We start from the raw sequence: 12,819 nt of genomic DNA, 5'->3' as shown, positions 1-12,819 counted from the left end.
TACCCTAGGGTGGGACTACTGCCTGCAGTACCTTCCTGCCGAAGGCTTGATCTGCGGCCGACAGCAAGTCCAACCTGTAGTGCCGAATAAAAGTTGAAAAACTGGACCAAGTAGCAGCCTTACAGATCTGATCAGGCGTAGCACCGGCCCTTTCGGCCCAGGAAACTGCGGTTGACCTTGTAGAGTGAGCAGCGATCCCAGAAGGAGGAACTTCTCCTTTTGCTTGATAGGCTTCAGAAATTGCTTGTCTAAGCCACCTACCGAGCGTACTCTTAGAAGCTTTTTCCCCCTTTTCGGGAACCGGAGAATACCACAAAAAGAGCGTTTGATTTCCTGAACTCCTTGGTGACGGAAAGGAACTGTAACAGACATCTCCTTACATCCAGTGTATGGAAAGCTTCTTCTCCTGCATTAGCCGGAACTGAGGAAAATGTTGGTAGAATTATTTCTTGCGACCGATGGAAAGTTGAGGCCACTTTCGGTAGGAAGGCTGGATCCGTTTGAAGGACCACTCGGTCTGGCAAAACTCTAAGGAAGGGTTCCTTAATTGCTAGAGCTTGGAGCTCACTGATTCTCCTTGCTGATGTAATGGCAACTAAAAAAATTGTTTTGAGAACTACATTTTTTAACGATGCACTCTGTAAAGGTTCAAACGGAGCTCCCGTGAGACCTTGCAAAACAATAGATAAGTCCCAACAAGGGAAAACTTTGAGGGCTATCGGTCTATTTCGAGCCAGAGCCCTAAAAAATCTAGAAATTAAAGTTTCTTTGGATAAAGATCTTTCAAGATAAACTGAGAGAGCCGCTACCTGTGTTTTCAGGGTGCTGGCGGCTAGACCTTTCTCCATTCCTTCATGGAGAAATTCCAGAACTGAAATAGTACTCTTGATTTCGAAATTTTTGGAAGAACACCAAGAGTTAAATTTCTTCCATACTTTGAGGTAGATGGACCAAGTTACCTCTTTTCTACTTGATAGTAGAGTTTTAACTACTTTATCAGAAAGTCCTTTAGATTTTAGAAGGTCTTCTTCAGAAACCAAGCACTTAGATGTAGCCTGCTTGCTTCCGGATGGCACACAGAGCCCTGTGTCAATAGATCCTTCCTGTATGGTAATCTCCAGGGAGGTTTTGAGGCCAGGTTCAAAAGTGTTGCAAACCAAGGCCTTTTTGGCCAAAAAGGAGCGATCAGGAGCAAGTTGGTGTTTTCCTCCCTGAATTTCCTTAGGACCAGAGGAATTAGTGGAAAAGGGGGAAAGGCGTAACACAGCCGGTAATTCCATGGGTGTGCTAGGGCGTCTATCCCCACTGCCTGATCCATTCTGTGAATAGAAAAGAATTCCTGGACCTTCGTATTTTGTTGACTTGAAAACAGGTCCACTTGGGGGATGTCCCCATTCCTCCGATATCATATCGAACACCTCCTGGTTCAGACTCCATTCTGCTTCCACCACTCTTTTTCTGCTTAGCAGATCTGCTAGGAGATTTTGTGATCCCTTCAGATGGACTGCCGATAGGGAGGCCACATTTATTTCCGCCCATGACAGAAGTTGATTGGCTAAGTCCATGAGCCCTTTGCTCCTGGTTCCCCCTTGCTTTAACACATAGATCACTGCTGTCGTATTGTCTGACAGAATCTGTACATGATGTCCTTTGACCTCCTGTTGAAAAGCTATCAGACCCAAATGAATGGCTTTCAATTCTCGCCAATTTGACGATTTTTTTGCCTCTATTTTTGACCACGTGCCTTGAGCGGTTTGACCCTCCAGATGGGCTCCCCAACCCCAGGAGCTTGCATCGGTTGTTAGACGCTTGTCCAGGGGAAAAATCCATGGGAGACCTTTCGTTAGATTGGAAGGGTCCCTCCACCACCATAGTGCTCGTTTCACTTTCGCAGATAGTTTGAAACGTTTTTCGAACGGCACCTGGTGTGACCAGACCTGCAAGATGTTTTTCTGGAGTGGTCTGGAGTGCAGTCTTGCCCACTGGACTGCTGGAATTGTAGCTGTAAGAAGGCCCAGAACTGACATAACTGTTCTGACTGGTACTGAAAGGTTCGTCTGGATCTGACCCACTGCTGAAAAGATTTTGTCTATCTTTTCCTGAGGCAGGAACACTTTTTGCACTACTGAGTTTAGGGTGTAGCCTAGAAACCTCATCTCCCGAGAGGGATCTAGATGCGATTTTTCTAAATTCAAAATCCAACCTAGATTTTTGAGATGAGTCTGTGACGTTTGGAGGTTCGTCACAAGCTGATCCCTGGAATCTGCGAAAAATAATAGGTCGTCCAGGTATGGCACGACCGAGATCCCTCTCAGTTTTAGAGGCTCCAGGGCTTCCGCCATAATCTTTGTGAAAACTCTGGGGGAAGATGACAGGCCAAATGGTAGGGCCCTGAATTGGAGATGCCATACTGATGTTCCCAGATTGATGGCCAGGCGAAGGAATTTTTGGGAAGCTGGTGCTATTGGCACATGCAAATAGGCATCCCTTAGGTCCAGGGATGCCATGAAGCAGCCTGGAGACAGCAGTTTTGTGATGGAGTAAATTGTGTCCATACGGAAGTGTTTGTACCGTATTGATCTGTTCAGGATCTTTAGATTCAGAATCAACCGGTATTTGCCTGAAGGTTTTTTTACAAGAAATATATGGGAATAAAACCCCCGACCCTCCTGCTGTTTCGGGACCTGGACAATGACTTCTTGTTGAATCAGATCCTGTAAAAGGTTCATCATGGCCGAAGCCTTTTCCTGGTCTCTTGGAAGGGCTGTAATGTAAAACCTGCTTGGCGGACACTACGAAAATTCCAGTTTGTAACCTTGTGAAATGATGTTCTTTACGAAAGGGCTTGTGGATATTTGACTCCACTGAGGGAGAAAGGATGACAATCTTCCCCCTACTGGAGTAGTTTTGTCATTTGTCTTTAGGGGTTTGATCTGGAGGAGATCTGAAGAGAACCCCACCTCTTCCCCTACCCTTTTGAGGAATCCAACGTTTTTTGTTGACATCTTCTCTATTTTTGTAGGGTTGTTGAACAGCACGAAAATTCTTTTTAAACGTCTGTTTCTTCTTGGCTGGGAAAGCCTTCTTTTTATCGGCCGTTCTATCTAAGACTGTTTCCAGGTCTGGCCCAAAAAGAAAATCCCCTGAAAAAGGGATGCCACAAAGTTTAATCTTTGAGGCTGTATCCCCTGACCACGTTTTTAGCCAGACTGCACGCCTAGCTGAATTGACAAGTGCTGAGGATCTGGCTGCCATTTTAATTGATTCGGCTGATGCATCAGCCATGTACTTAATTGCATTAAGGATTAGAGGAAAGGAGTCTAAAAGGTCTTTCCTATGGGTGCCTGCTTCAATGTGGCCCTTCAGTTTCTCTACCCAGCATTCCAGGTTTCTTGCTACCACCGTGGAAGCCATGGCTGGTTTAAGGCTGGCGGATGCGGAGTCCCAAGCTTTTTTAAGGAGAGCATCTGCTCTTTTGTCCATCGCATCTTTCAAGACCCCCATGTCTTCAAAGGCCAGATCTGTCCTTCTAGAAACCTGTGAAAAGGCAGCATCCACTCTGGGTTTCTTATTCCAAACCTCGGTTTCTTTATTTTCAAAGGGAAATCTTCTCTTAAGAGATTTAGGTAGGAAGGGACCTTTTTCCGGATCTTTCCATTCTTTCTTAACTGTGTCAGATAACACTTTATGAACAGGAAAGACTCTATGTTTGGAGTCATCCATACCCTGGTACATTTTATCATGGACTGATAGTTGTACTCTTTCCTCCTGAATATCAAGGGTAGTGTAGATTGCACCTAAAAGTTCATCCACATCCTCCAGGGATAATTTATATTTAGAGGTTCTGCTTGCATCCTCTTCTTCCTCTTCCTCAGAGTCTATAAGTGAGGGAAGAGTACTTGTCCCTTCATCCCCAGAGTCCACCACTACTGGCCTGGAGGTGGAAGCTCGTGGGCTTGCTGGTGGTTGCTGGGGCTCAGTATGGACCGAACTCTGTACTAGCATGGATTTAACTGAACTAAGCGAGTCCGAAAGTTCCCTGACTGATGAAAATAATTCTTTAATTTGTTGAGAAGATTCCTCTTCAACAAGTTCTTTAATACATGATCTACACATGGCTTTCTGCCAAGAGTCTCTCAGAGGGTTTTTACAGGAAGGACATTTCCTTTGGCTTGGTGGATTTGCTGGTTTAGTTTTACTAGCAGTTTTCTCCTGAAACGAGAAATTAAACCGATTTAAATCAAAGCTCTATTAGCTAAGCAAGGGAAACCACCACCGTGCTAATACCACCACCAGAGTGAAAATGTCCCCTTTAAGAAGAAAAGATAAAAACATAGCAACCACCAGAGTTTCTGCTAGATGGCCCAGCACAAGCTTCCATCAGAGCAGAGCAGGCTCCCATAGGGAGGAAACAACAAAACACAACAATAGTAAGCCCATAAGGATCAGAATAAAGGCACCATTGTACCCCTCTTACCTGGGCCTGACCGGTGCTGACGGCGCCTGCATCCGCCATCGCTGTAACTCTTTCCTCCATTGCAGAGAGACAGCTGTAGAGGAAAACGCTGGGTTTTTGAGTTTCCCAGGCTCCGCGTCATCAATAGGAGCCGGAAACGGAAGCGCCGGTCAGAGAACCCGCCCTCTAGTCCCTGCGTTCCAGGCGCCACGCCTCCACAGGAAACGCCGCGTCGCCGGCGTGACGTCACCCGCCAGACCGGGACCCGGAACCGACATGCAAGACATGTTTCTTTGAAAGAAACGGTACCTGCCCGACCACCGGGGCCAAAACCTGCGGACTCCGGGCACCAGACGCAGCATCCCCTATGGATCCCAAAGCTCCCGTGAGCAGGCGAGACCAGAGGACTCCGGAGCATCCCCCCTTAAAGGTACAGTGGGGGAGCTGGGATGGTTTAGTCGCAGCCTTACAAAAAGGAAAAACAATGAGGGAAAAGCCTGTCTCCAGCCTTGGAGAGAACGCAGCTCCCTGGCTCCAACCTGATGCTTCCACCATGGCGGAGGAAACACAATAACTGAAGCCATGGTGGAAGAGGAGGGATTTAAAGCCTGTGGGTGTTTCCTACAGAAGAGGCGGAGCTGCGCTCTCTCCAAGGTTGTCCTGAAAGGCGATTTGAGAAATATGCTTGTAGTCTATATTAGATGCCCTTATGACAGGATGACAACACAGAAGCAAAATTGAGAGACAGGGACAAAGCATTGGCACCCTACAACAGGAGATTTTTGAGTTAGTACCTTCATGTAATGAAAGCTGCAGATTTCAAAGGTTAGTGCATTTATCATTTTGACCCCCGTTGTTCTGACCTAAACGAACCCAACCCACTCTCCCACCTCCAGCCGATGACCTTGCAGTGCCTAAGCATTACAGCCCCAAACTCTATTGGACCATCTCCAGCTTCAGGATACAGCCCCTTAGAAATCCATGGCAGTAATGCACAGGCTTGGCCAGACACCAGAAACTGCCCATTGGATCGAGGTGAGCATGCATCTGTGGAGGGAGGGATCGTTTGTGCCAAGGGTAAGGGAGCAGGAATGAGAAAATGGCATTTTGTTGAAAGCATCATTCCCATGGGCGTACTACAGCCTATGCCCATACCAGGGCTGTGTTTACCTGCATAGGGATGCACATATGTTCCATGCAACCAGTCCCATTCATGCGAATTGGGATGCAGCAGATGCACAGACACAGTCACTGCTTCCAATGTGACATCTGTGCGGGTGCACAGCCATAAACACAGACAGTGTGTGTTCGGGCCCTACACCTGCACAGATGACAAATTGGAAGCAGCGACTGTGTCTGTGGAGTCAAGTCCAATTGACTTGCATGGGACTGCCTACACAGGGATGCACAGAACTCCTGTGATCCTCACATATTATGATTTTGCTTTCAACTAATCCAAGAGCGCTTGTGTGAGTAGAAATAGGCACCGTTTTTATTAATATATATCTTAATTAAAAAAAAAAAATGTATACACATACATACACTTCAACTGATGTCCTCAGTTGAAGTCCTTGATGACGAAACGCGCCAGCCTGGGGCTATACGACAACTATTAGCGACGGCCGCACCCCGTTCGGGGACACATTGCTCACCACCGCCAGAAAGACAGTCTGTTGTGGTAGGAGACACCGCACTATCTCCGTCTGTGGCTTTGCTGACGAGACCTTGTTTAAATGCAATGCGGTTTTTTTATTTTTATGATCTGAAACAAGCTTATCTTGTGACCCAAACCCTCTGGTGCAATTGCCTTGGGAGATTGGATATAATGATATTAAAACATTGTGTTTTTTCTGCCTCCTTTTAGATTTGGTAAGAGTTTAATTCAAAGGGGGATGCGAGTACCACCCCTGCTTCTTCACGGCCTTTATTTCAGTTATGAACTTTGCTGATTTAACCATCTGATTACACTAGATTATATATATATATATACACACACACACACACACATTATATATATATATATATATATATATATATATATATATATATATATATATATATATATATATATATATACATACATATACACACATACATATATATATATATATATATACATACATACATACATACATACACACACATACACACACACATACATACACATACCAAAAGTTTGGACACACCTTCTCATTCAAAGAGTTTTCTTTATTTTCATGACTATGAAAATTGTAGATTCACACTGAAGGCATCAAAGCTATGAAGTAACACATGTGGAATTATACATAACAAAAAAAAGTGTGAAACAACTGAAAATATATTTCATATTCTAGGTTCTTCAAAGTAGCCACCTTTTGCTTTGATTACTGCTTGGCACACTCTTGGCATTCTCTTGATGAGCTTCAAGAGGTAGTCACCTGGCGCAGCACCCCATCACTCTCCTTCTTGGTCAAATAGCCCTTACACAGCCTGGAGGGGTGTTTGGGGTCATTGTCCTGTTGAAAAATAAATGATGGTTCAACTAAACGCAAACCGGATGGAATAGCATGCCGCTGCAAGAATATATCCCCAACAGTGTCACCAGCAAAGCACCATCACACCTCCTCCTCCATGCTTCACGGTGGGAACCAGGCATGTAGAGTCCATCCGTTCACCTTTTCTGCGTCGCACAAAGACACAGGGGTTGGAACCAAAGATCTCAAGTTTGGACTCATCAGACCAAAGCACAGATTTCCACTGGTCTAATGTCCATTCCTTGTGTTCTTTAGCCCAAACAAGTCTCTTCTGCTTGTTGCCTTTCTTTAGCAGTGGTTTCCTAGCAGATATTCTACCATGAAGGCCTGATTCACACAGTCTCCTCTTACCAGTTCTAGAGATGTGTCTGCTGCAAAAGGTGGCTACTTTGAAGAACCTAGAATATGAAATATATTTTCAGTTGTTTCACACTTTTTTGTTATGTACAATTCCACATGTGTTAATTCATAGTTTTGATGCCTTCAGTGTGAATCTACAAAAAACTCTTTGAATGAGAAGGTGTGTCCAAACTTTTGGTCTGTACTGTGTGTATATATATATATATATATATATATATATATATATATATATATATATATATATATATAATATGATAGATAGAATATTTTATCTATTATACACACACACAATGTATATATAAATATAACATACAGAATATATAATGTTTATTCAATTTCAGAATCTGGCTAGATTGAATTGCAAACCTCTATAAAGCGGAAGTCTATTTATGAGCCAAGAGTCCATACTGCATGATGCCAGGCATGGCTTCGATTTAAGCACTCGGTGAAATAGGAATAAACTACGTCAACTGTGATTTTCCTTACAGGTCCCCAAAGAGCATTACAGAGGAACAGGAGCCACTTATCACAGGTTTACAGAGGTGGAACGCTGACAACAGACACACACACATACCTTCTCTTCTATCCAAGCTTCAATGGAGGTTTTATTCCGCAAAATCACTTTCATCTTGAACAGAGAAGAAATAACAAATCAGAACGGCTGGACGCACAGTGTGGATCACAATTTACTGTTCATTATAGCGCAAAAATGCGTTTTGACGGACCGTCAGTCAGCCAAGCACACAATGCCCACCCGGCGAGAGCCTAATGCATCCGGGTTGACGTGCGGCTTTGTTGCCGATGTGTACAATCTTCTCAGCATGACGGCTTTCTTTTGTATATTATGTAAGCGGAATTTAGAAGAAAAAAAGAAAACAAATCAGTTGTGCCATAATAAAACCTACAATTACCAATAGAGCCAGTCATAAAACAGCACCGGGAAGAATGTGTTTGAAATGCAATCTAATAACATGTTTTTGTTCACTATTGTGTGAAATGTTTAAATAGCAACAAATTGGACGACAACGCAGAACAGCAAAATTCAGATGATCCGTTTAATTAAAGATGTGCTGATATTTTCCCCCTCATACACATGCTAATGAAATTTCTAAATTAAAACCAGTCTTTTAAGACCCAGTGATGTCATCAAGGTCTCTAAGCCTCTCAATGCAATGAAGGCAGATCATGGCTGGTGGGAGGGGCCGACAGGGTACTTGTACAGAGCTTCCAGAAAACTTCACAGCACCCTGCCACAGTACTCCTCTCAGTCCTGATGCAAGCAGTGGGCTGGCTCTTGGGAGGGGTTATGCAAATATCAAAATGTCTTGATGGGTGTATGTCAGTCTGGAGCAATAAGCGTTCCTAAGAAAATGTATTTGCATGCAAAAATTGCCCTACATAACGTCCACATGTGACACTGAACATTATTGATCTATTCACCTGCACATTTTTGGTGCACTTATTAGACATATCCCTTTTATTTTTAAGGTGTCTATTTTCATCCATTTTGGATTTTATTATTTATATATTTTACCAATATTAATTATCTGCATATTTATTGTTTGCACTGGATTTTATCACGCATTATTGTAATTGTTTCACATATTTCTTATCGGATGACTTTAATTTGGTGTTTTAGTCATATTTTTTGGATTTCATTATTTTCACATCTTCCATCCCTCACATCATGGATGTTGATGTATGAGGGACCATAAGGAAATGGGAGTGGAACACGTTTCATTGTTTACACTGACCAAGCTTTATACGTTGCTGTGCGTATTGGTTATTATTTAATTATTTTTCCTAACTGGCAAGCGCCATTACACCCCCATCTTTACATATGTCATTTGGTGCGTGAGCACCTTTCAGTAGTGGCTGCTGCTTTTAGGAGTATTTTAACTGTATTTTAACATTTTATCATACTATTTGTTAGTGCCCCTGGGTAGTTTGGTTTTGCGCATTAGTTCCCCCCTTTTTAACATATGTGACACTGAGCCTCCATGATGGAAAGAACTAAAATAAAATGAATGAAAGGGGCAGTCCAGGGACATACTGGATGAGGAGTAATGGCATACATGGTCAGATGTAATTGTCTAATAGATGGAGTTGTGAGTTGATATGCCTGTTCCTCTTTAGGTTTGTCTTCTGGATAAACATTAGTGGTGGTAACGCACTTGGCGTTTTCACCCTTCTGTGTGTTATAACAGTTCTCTTGGAGATCTTCAGTCTGAGAAGGGCTTCATCGGATGAAGCATTACGGTTTGTGACACCTTTGGATGTATAACAGTCTGAGCCCTGGGCTATTTGAACTTTTCTGTGGAAGAAAATTCAGTACAGGAGAGGAGTCTGTACAATTGTGCAAGACCCCAAACAATAGCACTAAAAATAGCTCCCGAAAAATGCCTCATCTGCAATGCCATTGTGAAAGCCTGAGTCATAAAAAGTCCTGCAAGCAGCTTCTTTGAGGCGCTTTAGGAGCGGTGTATACACCACTCCTAAGTGCACCCTTTATTCGGCTGCTAGCGGGGGTTAAAAGCACCCCGCTATCGGCCAAAAAGCGCCTCTAAAGCAGCGATTTTCTGCCGACGCACACACGTTGGCAGTGTAAAAAAAAGGGCTCTAAGACTGAAGAAGGGAAAGCTGGAGTTCCGATTTATTTTTCTGCACCTGCAGCAGGTTTCAAAGAGGCAAAATATGGGGAGATGTGCATGTATTGCAAAGATGTAAATTGGAGCAGATAAGGGACATATAAAATAAGACAACCAAGATGAAATTTGAATGTATAAAAAATTATATATATATATATATATATATATATATATATATATATATATATATATATATATATATATATATATATATATATATATATATATATATATATATATATATATATATATATATAGTAGGCTTGGACGAATATTGGTTTGGTGCCGATACCAAGTATTTTTACGAGTACTCATGCAAAGGCTCCGATACCTCATACCTTTGCGGTGCGATTTTAGCCTATACAAAATGAATGGGCTCAGATCGTACTGCAAAGAATTGCATGTGATTTGAAAAATAATGTGATGCAATACTTGTACGAATTGTATGTTGTTTCCTGCACCGCTTGTGTTTGAACCCAGGCTTGTCACAGTGACTTCAGCCCGTGCTCACACAGAAGCAGGGTGGGAAAGCGCATGCAATTCAGACAGGAATCACATCACATTCCTGTTCAAATCGCACGTGATTCTTTGCAGTGCAATTTAAGCCCATTCATTTTGTATGGGCTCAAATCGCACCACAAAAGTAACGGTACTCCGTATTGGTGAGTACTTGACCGAAAGTATCAGTACTCGCCAGTAAAAAAAACGCCATCAGTGCATGCCTAATATAAAAGAATAAAAATATTTTCTTACACCAAATTTACCTTCAAAATTAACAGATGCCTGAGGTGCACACATCTGCAAATCATTTTGCTTCACCTTATTCCACACTTTAAGTGTGTGCAAATAACATCTATCCAAAATGTGTTCATTTGCATGATGCATAGATGATTACTGAGAAAACTAGCAGACATCCACTCCCTAAGTACCTACCCCCCAGGACCTACCTGGATGCAAAAGAGCATCCCAACCGCAATGGTAGTACCGAGCGCCAGTCCTAAGGCAAAGAGTGTCACTGCAAAGGCAGAAATACCAAAAGGTACGATGGGAGCCGGCTCCAGCCGCGAAACACTCATATCGATCTTTACAGAGTTCCAACCGAATGATATCTGTGGAAAAAAAAAAAAAAGTGTTAAAAAGGATAAATGCACTTTAAAAACCGACCACATTCGTCTTTTTTTCCCTCCCCTGGACCTAACCTCACCCACTACAGATGCAAACTTATGTAATCCGATATGTTCTGATGTTTGCTCACATCAAGCAGCGAAAAGTCTTTGATGTCCTGGCAGTGCCTACACATTACAGATCCATAGACTTCTACAGAACTATCTTTAGCCTCGGGACCCAGCCCCATAGAAGTTTATGATGAACGAATATATGGGTGTGGCCAGAACAGTGAAGACTTGCAATGTAAACAAGCAGTGGAACCATTGCCAATAATTAACACAGCAAGTATTCCTACAATGATACTAAAGTCGAGTTCTAGGCAAACATCTAAATACATTTAATGTATAGGAGCCGATGTATCTGCTAACAGATTGGTATTTCTGTCCTTCCAGTCTTGAGAATTACAAGACTCCGCCACACAGCACAGAGTAGCCCTGATCCTCCTTTTCTGGGGTTCCCCACCAGCGCTCATGGCTCCTCCTCCTCATCGAGTGCCCCCATGGAGAGACGCATTTCATTTGGGGCACACGTGCAGGTGCACTCCCGAGTCCTACTCCTGCGTCCATCGACAGAAGTATTCGGTCCCGCCCTCATGTCACTGCATTTGATTGGCAGCAGTGGGTGCTAACGGCTACAGAGCTGCTGGGGGGCGACATAGGTGCTACAGGGCTACTCGAGGGCATCAGGTGTGCTACAGAGGTGCTCGGAAGCCAAGGATATGCTACAGGGATGCTTGAACACCGAGGGCATGCTATATAGGTGCTTGGAGACTAAACAGATGCTTCAGCAGTTCTTGTCAACAAAGGACATGATACAGAGGTGTTTGGTGACTATTTCCCATAATGGTTCCTTAAGACCAAGGACATGCTACAGAGGACACATTACATGAGATTAAGATCACTGCTGTTACAGACCTATCTACAGATCAATGGTCACACATTTGTACGCTCTATAGTGCCCATAAAATTGCTGTCCCCCACATTTGATCTTCCTCTCAGGACAGTCTTACCCTGTTGTAGAGCTGAGTGTACATAGTCATGACGAAGATGTAAGAAGCATGAATACAGCCCAAAGGGGCCAGGATCAGGAACAGGGTGAACGATGAGTGATTGCGATGGCCACAACAGTTATTGATCCAGGGACAATGATGATCCATCTTCATCACACACCTGTGATACAAAATATGACAAAAAGTTCACAGGATAGGCTTAAAGTACCGTGCATTGTCATAAATCTCTCTGCGAGTGGGCATTCTGGACAAAACTATCTGTTCAAAGGTTTTCTTTGTCAGATGTTACAAAGTGCTCTATAGCGGTTAATCCCATGGCACGATTTGATGCGTGGAGTAGACCATTTCAATTTTTTTGGGCGGCACAGAAAGGCAACATCAAATCGATTCCCTTCGAGGCCTCACATCCAACCTCACCAAGGCAAGTTTCTACCATTAATGAACCCTAAAGCTGAACTCCAGGCATACAACAAAGTATGCAGATGAAAATTTTGAGGCAAGCCCTTTTACTTACCAAAAGATTAGTATTTGCCCATCCAATTCAGAAATTTACACAGCTCTGCCACACACCACAGCCCTGTCTGGCAGGGCAGGAGACCTGATTTTTCTCTGCAGCACTTACATGTCTTGTCCTTCCCACAGCCTGTGACTGGACAGTGAAAAGAA

General features: G+C 43.3%; 1 protein-coding gene across 4 annotated transcripts in view; it reads right to left on the bottom strand.

Moving 5' to 3' along the window:
• ZDHHC6 (zinc finger DHHC-type palmitoyltransferase 6) overlaps positions 1–12,819 on the bottom strand; it is a 37,015-nt gene that overhangs the window by 12,505 nt on the left and 11,691 nt on the right. For all 4 annotated transcript variants that reach the window (XM_040361615.1, XM_040361616.1, XM_040361613.1 and 1 more), the window contains exons 4-6: positions 12,154–12,313; positions 10,925–11,086; positions 7,904–7,957 (exon numbers count right to left, since the gene is read on the bottom strand). In XM_040361615.1, the coding sequence (XP_040217549.1) occupies positions 7,904–7,957; positions 10,925–11,086; positions 12,154–12,313 (376 nt within the window). The remainder of the gene's footprint in view (positions 1–7,903; positions 7,958–10,924; positions 11,087–12,153; positions 12,314–12,819) is intronic.

The sequence above is a fragment of the Rana temporaria genome, chromosome 8 (genome assembly GCF_905171775.1).
Source record: "Rana temporaria chromosome 8, aRanTem1.1, whole genome shotgun sequence".
Lineage (NCBI taxonomy): Eukaryota > Metazoa > Chordata > Amphibia > Anura > Ranidae > Rana > Rana temporaria.
This window is presented reverse-complemented; position numbering and strand designations above follow the sequence as displayed.